The 17,468-nt window shown below is 38.8% G+C and overlaps 3 protein-coding genes across 3 annotated transcripts in view; 2 read left to right on the top strand and 1 right to left on the bottom strand.

The window, feature by feature from the left end:
- Positions 1-571: 571 nt before the first annotated feature.
- LOC129799903 (uncharacterized) lies at positions 572-1,607 on the top strand. The gene is made up of 2 exons (XM_055844193.1): positions 572-725; positions 789-1,607. Exons 1-2 carry the CDS (start codon positions 648-650, stop codon positions 1,548-1,550), a joined length of 840 nt encoding a protein of 279 aa, XP_055700168.1. The 5' UTR covers positions 572-647; the 3' UTR covers positions 1,551-1,607.
- Positions 1,608-4,800: 3,193 nt separating this feature from the next.
- Positions 4,801-17,468, top strand: part of LOC129799901 (intermembrane lipid transfer protein VPS13B) — a 21,283-nt gene continuing 8,615 nt past the window's right edge. Inside the window, exons 1-2 of the mRNA XM_055844192.1 lie at positions 4,801-5,073; positions 5,139-10,850. Coding sequence (XP_055700167.1) covers positions 4,987-5,073; positions 5,139-10,850 — 5,799 coding nt within the window. The 5' untranslated portion in view covers positions 4,801-4,986. The remainder of the gene's footprint in view (positions 5,074-5,138; positions 10,851-17,468) is intronic.
- Positions 11,118-15,357, bottom strand: LOC129799898 (uncharacterized). The gene is made up of 2 exons (XM_055844188.1): positions 13,714-15,357; positions 11,118-11,412 (listed from the first exon to the last, which is right to left on the bottom strand). Exons 1-2 carry the CDS (start codon positions 15,203-15,205, stop codon positions 11,186-11,188), a joined length of 1,719 nt encoding a protein of 572 aa, XP_055700163.1. The 5' UTR covers positions 15,206-15,357; the 3' UTR covers positions 11,118-11,185.

Below are 17,468 nucleotides of genomic sequence, written 5' to 3'. Positions count from 1 at the left end.
CAAAACATTGCAATTAAATACAGAATTTCCTTAAAATTACACAAGATTTGCTCAAAAGAAAATTTTTAACTGATTTTTTCAAGCTAACCTCTTACGCCATGAATTGCAATTCACTTTTTCCACAAGATTACTAAGTTTTCAGTGGAAATTACTGAAGATTTTCATAAGTATGCTATGCCTTGGGAACTTGTCTTGATTTTAAGCATATTTTGCAAAGGTTTTATGCACAAATTCACGTGAAAAACAAGAATTTTCTGAGAGTCACAGAAGCGGGTACATTCCACCGAGGCTCGAATGTTTACTAGTATTGCCCGATGAAACTGGAAGAACTTCCAATGATTTCTTGGGGTCATTTTTACAATTAATTTCTTCCCAATCATCTCAAATTTCTGTAAAATTATTAATTCGTTTCTATACATTTTTAGCAATAATATTTCAGAAAATAAAGACGAAATCTCTAGGTATATTGCAATAGAAAAGAGAGTGAAAAGAAATTGCGAGGGAAAAGATTTGGGAATTATGGCAAACCAGTGACGTCATTACCTTCCAGTATTCCAGTGAGAGTTTATTTGACAGTTGGAACCACGAATTTTCCAGGAGAGTGTTGTTTATTGAGTCCTCCGACGGAAATATAGGAAAAAATCACCATGAGGAACTGTTTTGTGCCCTTTTGCGACATGCAGTGCAAAGATATGGAGAAAAGGATGATGTTCCTGCCACCAAAGGTGAAGAAAAACCACTGAAAGTAGGTTAAAAGGCTAATAAACCCCTTTGTTTACATTTTGCAGGATGAAGAAACATTCGCAAAATGGAAGGAAAATCTACCCAAAAAGCGCCCTTTCAAGCGAAATGATAGAGTTTGCGAGAGGCATTTTCATCCTGAAGATATTGTCAAGACGTGGGAGCATGTTATAAACGGGCAGGTGTTTCATTTAGAAAGAGGAAAGCCTCGACTGAAGCAATTTGCCGTTCCGACCCTCAATTTTCCCAATGACGATGAAATTCGGGATAGAAAACCCCGGAAAAGGTCATCCAATGAGGGTTCATCGGGCAGAGAAGTGAAAAAGCAAAGGAAACAGGTGGTGGAAATCCTTGAGATGAGCGAGAAGGATATTAGCTTAATAAAGGAGGAACAGGAGGCAGAACTTGCGGCAATAGAAAATTCAAATGAAGAGAAGAAAAGGGCATTTGAGTGTCTCCTGGAAGAGATTCATGATGTTATACTTCCGTCAATGCTTTGGGGCATCCATCGAGATCCCAATCAGGAATACTTTGCTTTCACCTTCTTCGATGAAGGACGAATGGCCACGACAAAAATTGTGCACGTGGATTCCAATCTCATCATGTCCACACATATTAAGGGAGTCCTTGTGTCCTCCGATGAGCTCAACTGCGACATAGTATCCGGGAATGGGACTGAATACCTTTCAGCAATCCTGGCAGAAATCGATGAGCAAGTCATTTGTCCGGGACTTGATGAAAGTTGTCAGATTTACCCAGAAACTGATAGCACAGAATGCAGCCAATGTCAAAAGGCGAGAGAGGCATAAATCTTATATTATTAATGCATAAATAAATTAAAATTAAGGAATTTTAAACATAAAAAATGAAGAATTAATTTTTGAGGTTATGCGCGGGAATTTTTATAATACTTTCCAGTAAAGCTCTGCACAGCGCACGCAGCACGTGCATTATGAGCGTTGCGCGCAGCCATTTGTATGCGCGTGGCGCGTTTTATACGCGCATTTATCTTTTCTTTTGTTCATATTGAGAATAGCATAGGGGAAATCGGGGTAGCGTCTACACACTATGAGAAATTTCTTTAAAAAATGCCTTTTTAAAAGAAAATTGCCTTTATCCTGTGGGCAGAAACGTCAGAATTTTTTAAAAAAAGCAATTTTTGACGAAAATTGCTTTTAGTGTGTAGACAGCATTATAAACACAATGTTAAGAAAACTATTGCTAATTCAATTTAGACGCACATTCCTATATTCTCTAAAATATGTATCAGCCTAGTTCTCCAATATTGCAATTTAAAAGCTTTTTTATAAAATTAACCTAAAATTGTAATTTTGTTGCGTACATTTTTGCCTTGGCAATTCAACATCTGAATTGGTAGATCATATATTAAGGCATTACCTTGTTCCTGGTTTATTGAACTTGATTATTAGATATTTGTGACTGCGATGATCCAAACCTTCTTTTATCTGTACAATTATTATCACTGAAACAGACCTCGGGGAAGATATAGCCAGTCTTTCGGGGCAGATGTAGCCTGTCACATTGGCAACACCAATATGGGGAATAATAGAGGGCGCCTATTGACTAGTGGTGAAAATCGGTTGTCAAAACGATTGGAGTGTTTATCTACTGTGAGATTTGTGACTGGAAAATTCTTGAAAAGTGACTCTGTAAGTACGATTTTAAAAGATGTTTTCTTCTTTTATGGCCTTGTAAATGTCGAATAATATAATTTACGCGTGCACATTTGTAAGAAAAGTGTTTACAGTGTTACAGAAAATTGGCCCAAAATAGGTAATTTTGATGGCACATATTTCATTTGATTTCTCATAGTTAAACTCATTTTTAAAAAAGATCATTTACGCAGTGGATGAAGAGTATACAGCATACTTGAGATGATATTTACATAATAACTTTTTGCATCGGGGTAAAAGAATTTTCACAGTGGCGGAATATTCGCAAGTACTACACTGTAGGTGGTTTCAAACACTGAATATGTGAGTGTTCGCACATCCATCAGGCAACTTTAGCTTGAAAATCATAATCTCTACTCTTCAATGTTCTAGCGATTCCAGTAGTCCCGATGATTAATTTTTTAGGGTTGCCACATTTGAAATTTTGGCAGTTTAGTCGATTTTTCTATGTTCATTTAGAACAAAAAACAGTGCTCCAGAAAATGTGAAAAAAGTGTTTTAAAGATCTTTTAGTGCAGTGATAGTTTCCGCAAGTTTACGAGGATACAGTATAACAATCGGAAAATAATTTTTAATTGTGGATAAAATTTATTTCGAGAAAAAATTTTATTTCGACGAACCCGAACCCCCCATCGTGTGAACGCTGCCTCCGGGGGCAAGAATCGCACAAATCGTCATATTTTTTTCTTCATTTTTCTGTCCAGGAAAAACCAACAATTCTGTGATAGTGAACTAGGCATGCATACAAACCTTAAAGATCAGAGAGCTTTTTGGTGTAGTGAAATTCATTGCTCATTTTACAGTTTAGTCAGAAAAAGTCCTGAATATGAAGCACGAAAGAATGTGCGAAGGCTGCCTACATTCCTCTAAATAACTTTCATGTTAGAAGGTCCATAAAATTCATCATTCTATTGTAGTGTTGCCATGAAAACAAACGTGGTGAAATGGCTGAACTGGAGTTTTTCTGCGAGATTAGAATCAATTGTGAATCAATTACAAAAAAGACATAGAATAGTTATTTAAAGTCTTTTCCCATAAATTTGAGTGATTTGCTTAACATTAGTAAGTTTCTGTGTATCAAGAAAAATAGTAATAATAATATCCAGTGTAAACATAGTGTTAAAAAAAAAATTGACGGCTACATTTTCCCCGAAATTGGCTATATGTTCCCCGAACCGGGAAACCATTCCTTGAACTGTAATTTTTCCCCAAACTTTTGACTTTTTTCGGAACGAAAGATTTTATGTGCGAAGAAGAACGAACCCACAGAGGAACTATACAAATTTTCTGGAAAACCGGGAACTAGAGACTTTTTGTTGATTGGTATTTCGTCAGTTAAATCAGCATTTGTCGTAACTTCCTTTTGGCAACTTTTCAGGAAACGAAACTTTCAGTTCAGATTTATTTTTCTTGAAAATGAGCCCCGAATGCTATACTTTTGAATCAAAATAATAAAAGTGGCACTAATAAACTATAAGTTAACTCGAGAAAATCTTCATGAAATGATTTAATAGCTGAGATATTGAAATATATGTTCGATGAAACACAAGAATATTTTATCGTAACTTCCATCGTTTATAAAGCCGTAACTTTCAATGTATGGAAATCTTGGAAGTTACGACAATTTTCTAAAATGCATTATATCAATTTGAATTATTCTAGTGATAATAAATGCCTTTATTTGACTAAATTAGTCAATTAAATTGTTATTCATGTCACTAAAAGCTTTTATTTTGTAACTTTTGTTGAATTAATTTTGTGCGCCACGTCGCTTGTTTTGTTTTGAATTAATGACAGATGTGTAGGGATTTTTTCTCACTTTTTTCTTGGAAATATTGAATTAAAATGATCTCATGTTGCATTATTCGTACTGTCTTTGGATATTTGTAAGAGATTGTGAACGTTTTATTGAGAAATATTACGTTTTTGTTGCAAATTACAAGCCACGCAAACGAGCAAAAGAAGTTACGGCAAATGTTGATTACTGAAAATGTAGTATAGAAATTTGTCGTAACTTCCCCGAAAATGGAAATTACGACAAATTCTGATATTTTTTTCTTAATTAAGCACACTTATTAATTTTTGTTTAAAATAATTTTTATTGTGCTTATAAAAGTTTCTTTTTTTCAAGTGCGTTTAATAAACAAAATTACACTGATTCCAAACATGTATGTATCTCAAAATCGCAAAAATGAAGTTACGATAAATGCTGATTTAACTGACGATTTACCATTTTAGTATCCAACAATTGGATACAAAAAAGGATTTGCGCGCAAAAGCTGAAAAATCAAGCAAATCCTTTTCTGCTCTTACGCGCAGCGCGCAAGAATATTATAGCGCAGACGCCTACTTTCCAGTCAATCATGTAACTTTTTGACGTGTCAGTGGGGGAAAACAAAATTTTGCAATTGAAATCTAAAAGTGCTTTTTGCAGTGAAAAAACAGTGGAAAAGTGCAAAAATTTCTAGTGAATTTCAATGAGTGAATAGTGAGGAAAGGATGTGAGATGTATTTGTGCTGGGAAATTGTGTAAATAGTGTAAAAATCAAAGATGTTCCGGATTGAGTCATACATAACCCCAATAATCCTCAGTCACATCGAGAAATATGTTAAAAACATCCGACCACAGGATGCCCAGGTGAGATTCCTCTGCTCCAATTCCTGTAAGTACTCTCTATAGAATTATTTTTTCCTGGGATCCAGCTTTCGCTGTGGAATGGCGAATGGGCATTCCAGAATCTTGACCTCCGGCTCGATGTGCTGGAAGAGGAACTCAATTTACCCTTCACATTCCTCTCTGGCCACATCCATGAGCTCATTATTCGTGTGCCATGGACAAAGATTGCTTCAGAACCTGTTACTATCACGATAAATACCATTGAGTTTGTGGTGAAGCTCAAGGAGGATGGAGCTGCTGCAACTCCTCGGGAGAAGAGCCGGAAAAAACCGGCTCCGGAGGAAGTTCAGGCTCCTCCGGGATATATGGCGAGTTTGGTGAATAAGATTGCCCATAACATTTCAGTTCAGTGTCACAATATCATTTTTAAGTATTTGGAGGAGGATATTGTGATGTCTATGAATATTCAGGTGCTCTCAGTGGATTCTGCGGATTCCGAATGGAATCCAACATTCATTGATATTTCTCCCACAAAAGTCCTCCTCAGGAAAATTGTCCGGATCAGTGATTTGACAATTTGTCTGGACAAGAGAAATGAAACGGGGATTATTGATGTGTGCCAGGAGCCAATTCTCTACAGATGCTCCATGGAAATGCGCTTCTTGAGAAGATATAATATTTCTACTGCCCACAAGGCATCAGTTGTGAGAGTTGATGTCCATACGGATTGCATAGACCTCAATATATCCTCCCTGCAATTCCCAATGGTCATGCGACTGATGAATCTGATGCTAGTGCTAAAGCAGGGAAAGCTTAAGGCAAAATATCCACAGAATGCCAATGCAGAAGCCAATCAGGAATCAGATTTAGCCGATGACAGTGGGAAATCAATTTTTTCCTGGGCTTGGAACCTACTGCCATCTATCTTTCCGGATGAGGATCCTCCGGAAAGTGGCGAAGAGGATCGTGGGCATGTTTTGCACAGTGGAATTTATGTGGACAAACTCAAAGTGACATTCAAGAATCAGGAAATTATCAATGATTCTATTGTGCACACGACCAAGAAGATCAAATACAAGCCGATCTTGACAATTGAACTCAGTGGCTGCTACAGTGATGTGATTTTGGTAGGGAATCGTTGGTTTTCCCTGACTGGCGGCTGTTCGGCCATTGAGATCTTTCCCATTGGCGAATGTGTCTGTGGGCAGCGTCAAATCCTGACGGGATTCATTAGCACAGAGACCAGGGAGGGCAAATACTTGGAAGGATCTTTAAAAGATCCAACGGCTGATGAGAATCTTGAAATTCATCGATCGTACAATATGCTCTGGGATTTCTACTATCTGAGACACACGGAAAACAGCCTTTTAGCCAAGACACCCGCCATAGCCTTTGACCTGGTTCACACTGTTGAGATTCCCGATGACATTGCCAGGAGTTCGGATATTGGAAGTGATCTGGAATTTAGTGATTTGTCAGAAAAATGCCTCTACAGGGCTTTTCTCGGTCCCCTGATCGTACGATACGGAACAGGCCTGGCACATCTCATTGATACCTTCCGCAGCTACGTGAATCTCTACAACTACGCTCCGTATGTCGAGGAAAAAGCCCCATTAACATTCGCCCAACTTGCTCCAGCATCAACAGATGACTACGATGCCCTTATGGCTGAAATCCCCTTCCGGATGTTTGAGATCACCGTGCAGAAGCCAACGCTGGAATTTTACACTCGAGATCATGAGAAACTTCCAAAAAACGTCCGGAAGAAATATTCCCTGCCCCAGAGAATGGACTCTGTTACTTCAAATGCAACTCTTGAGCCCAATTTCGTCATCCGAACCGAACGAGCAGAGCTCACAGCAATAACTCCAATGTACCCAAATCGTCTGGTTCACACTACCTGTCAACTTCCAGATCCCCCAGAGGAACTCTTCACCGCCTGCTATTCAAAAATCAACGCTAAAGTCAAAAAGATCGAACTTGTATTGCAACGCAATGATTCCCACGCAAATATCATTGAAATTCCCGAAATTAATGGATCCTATTCCGAGCTCCTGCTCCCGGAACTCTGGGAGAAGGATGAAATTTTCCAAATGACAGCAGAAGTTGACATTTCAAACCTCAAAATGGGTTTCAATCGCCTGCAAGAGTTGCATTTCCGGACATCTCTTAGAGACTTCTTGTCAGAAACTTGGCAAAATGATTCTTTCGAGGAGATTTTTGATACAAATCTCCCGAAGATTCTGCTGGAATTTTCAGGGTTGACAGCAGGTGTCAGGAAGACCAGATGTACAAGTGTCTACACGGGAAATCTTCAATCTGTGGCTGGAAGTGTGGGAATTCCCAGAATTTCCCTTCTGTGTCCAGTGATTTGTCAGGATGACAAGGAAACTTTTGCTTCTGTGATTCTACAAATGCCCAATAATTCCACAAAAATAGTCCATCAACCAATTGTTTCATTCCAAATCTCTGGGATTGTCCTCAATTTTGATCTTTTGCTCATTGAGTTCTTGAGTTATCAATCGACCAAGGAAGCTTCTTCAAGCAAATTCGACGGGATCTTCCCACCAATTTCTGATACACCAAAGAAAACGTCCATCTCGGAGAAGATTCTCAAGAGACCACCACCAAAAGTCCTTGAAACTGTACACAGTAGCTCTGAGAAGAATACCACTGTGGTGTTCAGCAGGAAGAAGGAAACACCAAAGAAGCAAGTGAGTCTCCAGGAGATGTATTCAATGTGGAAGAGTGTAGTGATTGCTGGCGAGGTGAAATCCTCGAGAATTGTCTGTCCCAGAGCTAGCCTCAAAAGGACTCAAGAGCATGAGACAATAACAGAAATCCTGCAGAGATTGGACAATCCCCATTTGGTAATTTTCCAATTCCCTCGGTTGACTGTTCAGTCGTCCGGAAGCAAAATTCCAATGGCTCTGATTAAGGAAAATTTCCCAATAGCCCTGCCATGGGAGAGAGACAAGGAAACCTTTCCTTGGAGCTTGGTTCTTGCAGAATTTTCGTGTTTGGTCAGAGAAGATGAGAAGGAGTTTGTATGCCTAGCTCCAGCTAGAACTAATATCTCTCTAGCTATTACATATAAATCACAGGAGGCTGATAAAGGAGATAATCCCTTTGCCGTGGTCTTCCACATTGATATCGCTCCGATTGTCTTCAAAATCTCAGAGAGTCAAGTGAAGCTTTTGCTAGAAACACTGAAGAAGTTCCTTACCCTCCCAGTTTTGGCTAAATTGCTCAAAATGGAGGAGACTGTAGGGAATAGTCTGGAAATTGCCCAGAGGCCTATAAGTCCAGAGACCGATGTGGATTTAAAAGAGTTCCTGGGCATGAAAACCACTTCCACGCATGATATGTCCAGTGATACCACGGAAGTTCTAAAAGATGACCGAACTATGGCCAAGGTGTCTATCTGGCTTCAGTGGACACTAACCAGGCTCACCCTAAAATTCTACAATACTTCCCCGGATGGAAAGAAACAGAAGTTCATCCTGGAACTTGAAGATATAATTTCCAGTATAGATTTGCGTGATATTTATGTGAAATTGAAGGCAAAGATTGGATCCTTCGTCGGAAATTCCTTCCTGATGGAAGATTCTGGGAATTGGAAGAAGAATCCATTGATGGGGATCTGTGGCAGAGCCACAGAGAGTTCAGATCCAAATGATACATTCCTGGATTTGACAGTGACCAAAGCAGAGACAGGCAATGTCCATACGAAATGGGGTACTTCGCGGAAGAATAGAAATCTCAATGAGAGCCTCACAGAAATCATGCTGAACATGCAGCAAATCGATGTAAAGGTTGACCTAGATGCCCTGCAAACCTTTGTGGGAGTTTTGAAAATTCTCACGAGCGTTGAGTCCGGACAGAGGAGTTCAGGAGGAGTTTTGAGTGTGGAAAATATCCCATTGATCTACTTCCAGAGCAAGGGATTCAGAATATTTATCCCTATTGAAAATACCAGTGAAAATTGCAATGTTTACATTTTGAAAGTTGGACATGTGAGTGTAGCTCCAGCTGTTGAGAATCCTCTGTCCAGGATGCCTGTTCGTCCGGATATCTATACCAAAGCTGCTCAATTGCGAATCCTCAATATTCCAGGGTCAAAAATTGAAGATCGACAGTATGAACTTTTGCTGAAGAGCATAACAATTGGCACGGGGAATTGGGCAGAAGTGATTGGATTGATGGAGGGAACGTCAGAAGGATCAATTGTCTACAATGAGAATCCGGCTTTTGTGTGGAACAATCAGTCAAATAAAACAGCCGTGGACATAAGTGCAATATTTAAAGATTTCAACTGTTCCCTGATCTTTGCTCCCTGCATCGTCTTCAACAATATCCTTGTTTGTGGACAGGGAGTGGAATTTAATTCCCTAACCGACCTCATTCTCCATCTAAACACCAATCAAATTCGAGTTGGATTGATCCTACTACAAAAACTCCAAAAGCTTGCTGAAACCTTTGCCAAAACGAGGGATACCTGCAAGAAACCCAGTATCAAGCTTTCCCTGAAGTCATCAAAAGTGAGAACTGTTCGGAAAGTTCTGGAAAAATCCGAATCAGACATCAAGGATTCGGGATTTGAGTCAATCGAAGTGGACAAAAAGTCCACAGTGGAAATGTCAAAAGATAAAACCAAAGCTGTCATTCCATATGATTTCTCCTTCGTGGGAGGAGTCTTCACCATCAATCTCTACCATCAACTAACACCACAGGCTACAGTATCCATCTTCCAGCCGAATCTCTTCATAACCCAAGGAGTTTATGAGAAAACCATCCAAATGAGTGTATTTGACATGAAATGGAGTCTCGAAGGACCAAAAGATGAACTATCCGATGTGATTTTCAGCACCAGCAAAGGTCAATTGGATGCAATGGGAATCCCTCCGTCAATTTTCAAAGTCAGACTCCATAGGAATATTTCCAATGAGTCAAATTTAACCATTCAACTAGGACGTTATATGAAAGTCCAATTCTCGGATAAATCCTTAAAGAAAACCATGGAATTCAGGACAATAATGGAGGATCTTGGATGGGATTTTAATAAAAAGTCACCAAGTGCAATTCGAAAACCCGCCAATGCAATAAAATTCATCAGAATGTCTGTCCTGGACTGTGAGAGTGTTTTGTTCACACTGTCTCACCTGGAAGTTGTGGCCAGGGCAGAAAGTCAAGAAATCAAGGCGATAGCGAAAGATTTATCAGCAAAAGTGAAACTCTTTGAGAGACCTTCGAGAGCTCAACTCGATGTCACCCTCAAAATCCTAACTGTGATGACGCAACAGCATACGCTGCTCCATCCAACATCCCTCACCTTCAGCAGCTGCCTCATCAGGGAAGCTTGGCAGAAGACACCCATCTGCACATGCCATTTTTCCACCAAATACATTCAATTGGACATTGGACCAGAGAATATCCTGACATTCAGGGAGATTCATAAATCTCTGATGGATTCCCTTGGAAAAATCGCTGATTCTGCAGAAATGGCAGAATCAACCCTCCCGGACAGCATTCAAGGAACGAATGCAGACTTGCACAATGTCACTCCCATTAAAGTACCCAAATTCAAGCCGAAAGACAATGGAAGAGTCTCTGAAGAGTACTACAGGGATGATCTCAGAGCTGGAGCTTTCCAGTTCATCGAAGTTCATCACAATGATGATAGTTTGCCGCTTCCCTATCAAATTCAGATCATTAACCGGGATGTTGGCATTATCTGCTGGAGATATCCACAACCTCGAGCCCTTAGCAAGGTTGATGTCTTCCCAGTACCGTTCCCGGTAAGTCAAGATCTTCTATTCACCTTTTTTTTTGGGATTAAGATAAAAAAATTTGATAAGGAGCAATGGGGAACGTCCACTCCCATTCGAGAAATTCAATTCTTTTTGTTACTTCCTGTAGCTAAGCACAATAATACGAAATACCACAATCCCCACAATCAAATACCAATCAGCAATACGTTGCTTTTAAAAGTGACTTAAGTACCAAAAGATAATTTTTCAAGCTTATCTCAAGTCACATATTTTTGTTCAATCCAAAACTAGAAGTTTATCAATGGACAGAGTTCATATCTTTATTTGCCTCTCATTCAATAACATCCCTATCTCTCTGATGACTATTGCTTTATCAGTTTGGTCACAAGAATAAATGGAAGAAGTAGAATTGCTGTTGTTGGTATCAGTTTTGGACTGAAACTAACCTCATGGATATTGCAACCATCTCCTTGGCAGAGAACGCAAGAGTCGTCTTCATCGTCATAGCATCTTGTAGCAAGGGCATTATTGTAGATGCATCCACGTTCGACATATGACGTTATTAATTCTCCAGAATTGTCAGTTTGATCTATAAATTGGAATTTTTAGTGAAGTTCAATGCTTATTTAAAATGGCATATCTCGAAATTTTAATTTCGAAATCCTAATTTCGAAATCGAAATGCCCCACTGAGCTTGATTCCGGCTGACTTTGATTATCTTTTATCACAGCAAATCTCTGGCAAGCTTTATGTTCGAAATATTTTCGAAAATCTATGCTTAATCCAAGACACAAAGTGTGAGGCAAAGGTATTTCGTCTTCGAAACATCCCAGCAACGATAAAGTTCCCTGTTCGACATGCCGCGACGGTGGCGGCCTCCAAATTTTCAGAAAGTGGTGGCCATCAAAGAGAACTATTGCTTCAACCGCGTTCGCTTTTTCCCAGCTCATAAGGATTTACATTGGACCGAACCCTGTTCCGAACGCGTTTGCTGAACGGTGTTCAAACAAGGAACTTTCGTTGCTGGGATACTACGCGGATCAATCCTCTCGTTCATTAATAATAACCTTCTCGATTTGAGAGCTCTTTCCGGTTAAGATTTTCCTTTACCAGTCCGAAGGTATACCAGAGAGAACTCACCTAAAAACCCGTTGGAAGTTCAAACGTTTAAACTGACGAGTTACACAAAAGTGAGCAAGTTCATGAAATGGACATTTATCTTAATAAAATTGCAATTCAAACGTACTGTCATCCTGAAATTTCGCAAAAGTTCACGTTTTGCAACAAACGTTTGCACACTGTTGTTGAGATTGTTGGATTGAGCTTCCATGGAAAAATATGATAATATGCTGCGTAGAGTTCCGCAGAATTCGTGTGGATATCCGCGAAATAAATCCGAAGAATTTTTTGCTAATAGGGGAAAGTACTCTCCCTTCGAACGTTCATGCCTTCGAATAATGTGAATTTCTTTTATCTTCCCTAGGAGACTTATACATTTCTATTAAATATTAGTGATAATTATACGTAAGTCTCTCAGGAAAAATAAAAGAAATTCACATTATACGAAGGCATGAACGTTCGAAGGAAGAGTACTTCCCCCTACATTTGTGAACATTCCCTGGAAATTGAAACAAAATTTCCATTGAATATTCCAAGTGCATTTTCCTAGATCTTTCCGTGCAAGACTCTATGGAAGTAAAAGCTAGAATTCCGGATTTGTTTTTTACTCTAACGCTATAATTCTTGCGAGCTACACATATTCAAACAAACAATATGGTAAAAATATTTTGAACTCAAAAGTAGAACAACTAACAGCTGAATGTTGAAACAAAGAATAACTTCAGTTGAACCTCAGATTAGCGTTAATCTAGAGTTAAAGTAAAGCTAGGTTTAAATATTTTTTCGTAAGCAAAAACGTGGAATAGTGCTTTGGCGTAAGGTGTTTTTGTTATACGGAATCCGCATATTTTGGCTTTTCTGATATGCCAGTAAATGTCAACTCGTCAATGTTTTCGTTCGATTTACCAAGATTCCACGGCTTTTTCTCGTTATTTGGCAATCTTGAACCACCAGACTTGCTAAAAATTCTCTAAAATAAAATAGGAATCAAAATTTTGGATGTGAAAGAATGTGCATGTTTTCTGGGTGCAAAAAAGCGCGACTCCCGCGATTCCTACTTTAGTGGCGACTCATTGAAGTTGCATATGGTGGATGTTTCTTTTTATTTCAGGCAAAATTGGCTTTTTAAGAAGCTGTAAATAGAGTAAAAGCCTTATTTCTTTTAATTAAATCCACTAAAGTGCAGATTATATCAATTTGGTATCATTTAACAGCATTTCCGAGAAGAATTTACAGATGTGGACAGGTTTATTCCATCTTTAAGCCAAAAATTATACCTCCGAAATCGGGGGTCTAATTTTTGGCTTAAATGTTAATCCACTGTTTAAATTTATTCTATTTCTCGTTCAAACATTAGAAAACGGTGGATCATCCTCGAATTATCTTTATAATTCGATTCAACATTCATCTGTAAGTGTCTATCTGATAGATCAATTCTCTCCAAGTTGCAAGTAGCCAATTGGCATTGGTCCTAAACGTATTTGACGGTCCTATACAGAGTTCTGCAAACGTCCATGGAATGTCCGCAAACGTCCTAGATAATGTTGACTTACGGGAGGGGTCGTCGAAGACCGGAAGTCGATATCTCTTACCGTTTGGCCTCTAGCCGTGTCACAAGCTGACTCTAACTTCGAGCAGTAATAGAAGGATTTTATCCAAGAAACAAACCACTCGGGAAGATTTTTCGAAGCTCACCATTGGGGCGCATTTCGAATTATTCCTTTAAAACGGGCTTCCACTAAATATATTTCGAAAAAGAGAATTAGCTTACTGTAACTGACGCTGTAGCATCCACTGTCTGTTTCCCTGTAGTATTTGTCTAATGGACAAGGGGTTGATGTAATGTCTTCAGGTTCATTTTTGCACCTTTCTCCATCTTCATCATTTCCTTGAAGTGAATTGCACTGAATGCAACTCATTGTTGCTTTACTGCCGTCATTGCAGTCATGGAAGTCGCAAAATTCACAATCATTGGAATTGCAGAATCCGTCTGAGGTGCATCCACGATGAACAACATTTCCTTGAACACTGGTGTAGCATCTTTGAGTTTCTCCTGGCGGTAGATTATTGTTGCAATTGTAGGATTGTAAAGGTTGCTGATAATAGGAGCATCCAGTATTGATGAGTCCAATGCATTGATGGCAACGCAACAACGGGGCTGGGGTTGTTGCTTCAGTTGTAGTAGTTGTAGTTGTTGGTGGTTCAGTTGGTGGAACAATTGCGGCAAAATTGCATCCACTCTCTGAACATTTGGCACATGAATCTCCAGCCATTTCACAGACTGTCTTCTCTTGGCTTACATCTGACATACATCCCCGATAGACTGTTTCTCCGTCCTGAACAGTATAGCATTGATCGTCAAAGTTGTAGTTCTGACAAACTTCAGCTTGACGTCCTATACTGCCCATATCCTTGTCACAATCTTCCGGATCATTGCACTGATAGCAGGAAATGCGATCAGAGGGGAAGATGACATTGTTACAATTGTTCGTTGTGCAGAGTTCACAATTGTTGCTAGGACAGAAGGTTGAGATGTCCTCATCGAGTTCTTGAGAACATCCCCGGACAGTTTTGCCATTAGGCACTACAAGTTGAGCACATTGATCCCCATATTCTCGACAGACGGCTGTTGGGCTATTTCCTGGATTGCTCAAGCACGATAAGTCCCCAGATCCAGCTGCAGAATCACAAACATGACACTCCTGGAAGTCCAGTTTAGTGTTGCAGGTAGGCCCTCGGCAAATTTTGCACTCTTCCCCATCTCGGCAAATACCGATTAGATCATTTGTCGCAGAAACCATGCATCCTCTCTGGATGGTTCCATCGGTTTTCTTGTGCAGATAGCAACCTCCAACTTCGTAATAATAGACAAATGGACAGATTTGGGCTGAAGAAGCTGGTGAGGTAGCACAATTGGGATCTGTGGATGAATCACAGATCGCACAAACTTCCCTCCGTGTCTGATCAATGTTGCACTGATCGCCTGAACAAAATTGACAATTTCCCGTTCCACTTTCACAAACTTCCAGCATATGAGGATTCTCAGATAAACATCCTCGAAGTGTTATGCCCATTTCCGTGAATTGAATAAAGCATCTATCTTCAGTTCCTTCTGGCAGTCCTCCAGCACATTCAGTCGCTCGATTTGGAGCTTGCAAAAAGTGGCAGCTTTCATCGAAGCTTGAGTCGCATTTAACACAAGACAACCCATAAATCCCTTGGGCGAGAGTCATGAGACTAATCACTAGTAGAATTTCCTTCATTTTATCTTTTCGCTTTTATTTCTAACACCCAATTCTCAGGCGTGATCTTGGAAAACTGGCTAAATTTCTTGTGATTTCTGTTGAAGTTGCCCAATTTTCTTCTTCTTATCTTGCTATTATTGATAACTTATTGATATCTCGGGGACATAATATAAAACCTATCGATGATTCTTCAGGTAATAAGACACCAATAAAATCCCTATCTGGTAAAAATTGGGTGGCAAAGCATCCAAGTTTTGCGAAATGCTCGAAACTCGTGACTTAGATTCTATGCCCTCAAAATTGACTTCGCATTAGCGATTAAAAATAGAAAGTCCCGTAAGTTTTTTACTTAAGCCGAGACACTGGGAGTGAAAATTAATCCCAGAAACGAAACATATTGGCTCCGATCAGTAATAACCTTTCGAAGAGACAAAGACAAGTCAAAGCTATTCGAAAATCTACCGGAAGCCTAAAGTGCAAGTTCATGTATTCCCTGCTTTACCGCTGATTGTTCTGCCATTTCGAATTTCGATATCATCGACACTTATCAATCGTCAACAATGTCAACAGCGTGCAAACAGTGCAACAGTATGTTGCAATTTTATTAAGATAAAGTCCTTTTCATGAATTTGCTCACTTTTGTGTAATAATTCGTCGATTTAAATTTTCGAACTTCCAACGGGTTTTTAGCCAAAAAGACATAATAGAAAGAAAAACTCACATAAAAAGAAATTGTCTTCTTGATATCTTTGTCAGAAGACGGGTAGCTCTTCACTACACACCCTCTTACTTGAATCTTGCAGAAATATAAAGAAATTAAATGCAAATATCACTTCAAATGGAAAGTTCTTAAATCGCGCGCAATTCAACTGTGAGAGAGAGGTAGAGACACAAATAACTCACTTGACAATCGTCTGGCGGCGCTGCGGTTGCAAAAAATCTCTGAAATGCTACAAAATATTTCCTTCTCTATTTTATCCTTATTAATAGGTCGTGTCCCTTCTTGTAATATGTACTTTTACATTCCTTATTAACCAAAATAGTCTTGTACAACAGGATTTTTCTCAAACCTATCCTGAATTTTGGGACAGCTCAAAAGAATATGAGTCTTCCAGCTCAAAATTTCATCTCAATGTTTTTGTTGTAATATCGACAAGTATTTACAATCAAGCCAAATAGTAGCCGTATTCAACTAAATTATAAAAAGGATTTTCTTGTGAAAATGACTTAACTCTAAGGAATTAAACAATTTTAACATTAAAAAACCTTTCATTTTCTCTATGTGAATTTTCGCGGCATTTCGAAGAATCCCAACTGGCACCACCAAATTCACTTCGGCTTTTATTTTAGCTCAGGCCTGTCCTAAATCCTCAGTGTATGATAGTTTGGGCTGATCCTTTACCGCCAAATTTTTCGAGTTGAGCTCCAGGATCAGCCTGTGTCTATTTTCGGCATTAGACATCTCTTTGTTGGAGATGACTTGTCTCCTTATTCGTGGAGGAGCCTTTAGGGTAAATTAAGCTAATTCAAAACCTGCTCCAAATGAAAACTTTTCGCTACTCCAAATAGAAACGTCATTTTTTCCATGATAAATACAGTACTAAATTATTATTAATATAATTTTCTATACCACAGTTTCATTATTTAGTTAATTTTGCTTCAAATAAAGCAAAAATCCATTCATATTCTCAAATTTTAATTTGTTAATTTCTCAGAAAAATTAATAGTGTACCTTTTCATTATTGAATTTTTCATCGACTCACTACGTTTTCCAATGAAAAGCACAATGAGGTGACTGTTGTTGATTCGTTTTGTTTAACATTTCATGTCACATTTCTGGCTAATTTTATTTAAATTAAGTGCTAATCTTTATTGTTAACAGTACATGAAGTTTTCAAATGAAATAATTACCTATTTCGTGAACAAAAGGGGTTTTCTGAAGTGTCTGCAAATGTTTCAATAGGAAACCCCGGAAATATGATTTTTTTTGGAGAGATTTTCTTATTGTTTTAGATGGGAAAGGAGAAAAGCCCAGGAATAAGAACAAATCCTGCACTCAGGAGCAACTTAACAAGATTTTGGAATCCTTTTGTCGCGGATTCACTTACACTGTTTGTCTCCAATTAGAAACTTTCCCTTATCTCCATTTGGAGTAATTTGTTTCCAATAGCAGCATTTTACACTCGCGTATTTTTCTTGTATTTAAGAAGTTTTCAAATTATATTTTAAGAATTATCACTAAACAATAATATTCTAGAAGAATCAAGGAGCAAATTCATGT

The sequence above is a fragment of the Phlebotomus papatasi genome, chromosome 1 (assembly GCF_024763615.1).
Source record: "Phlebotomus papatasi isolate M1 chromosome 1, Ppap_2.1, whole genome shotgun sequence".
Taxonomy (NCBI): domain Eukaryota; kingdom Metazoa; phylum Arthropoda; class Insecta; order Diptera; family Psychodidae; genus Phlebotomus; species Phlebotomus papatasi.
This window is presented reverse-complemented; position numbering and strand designations above follow the sequence as displayed.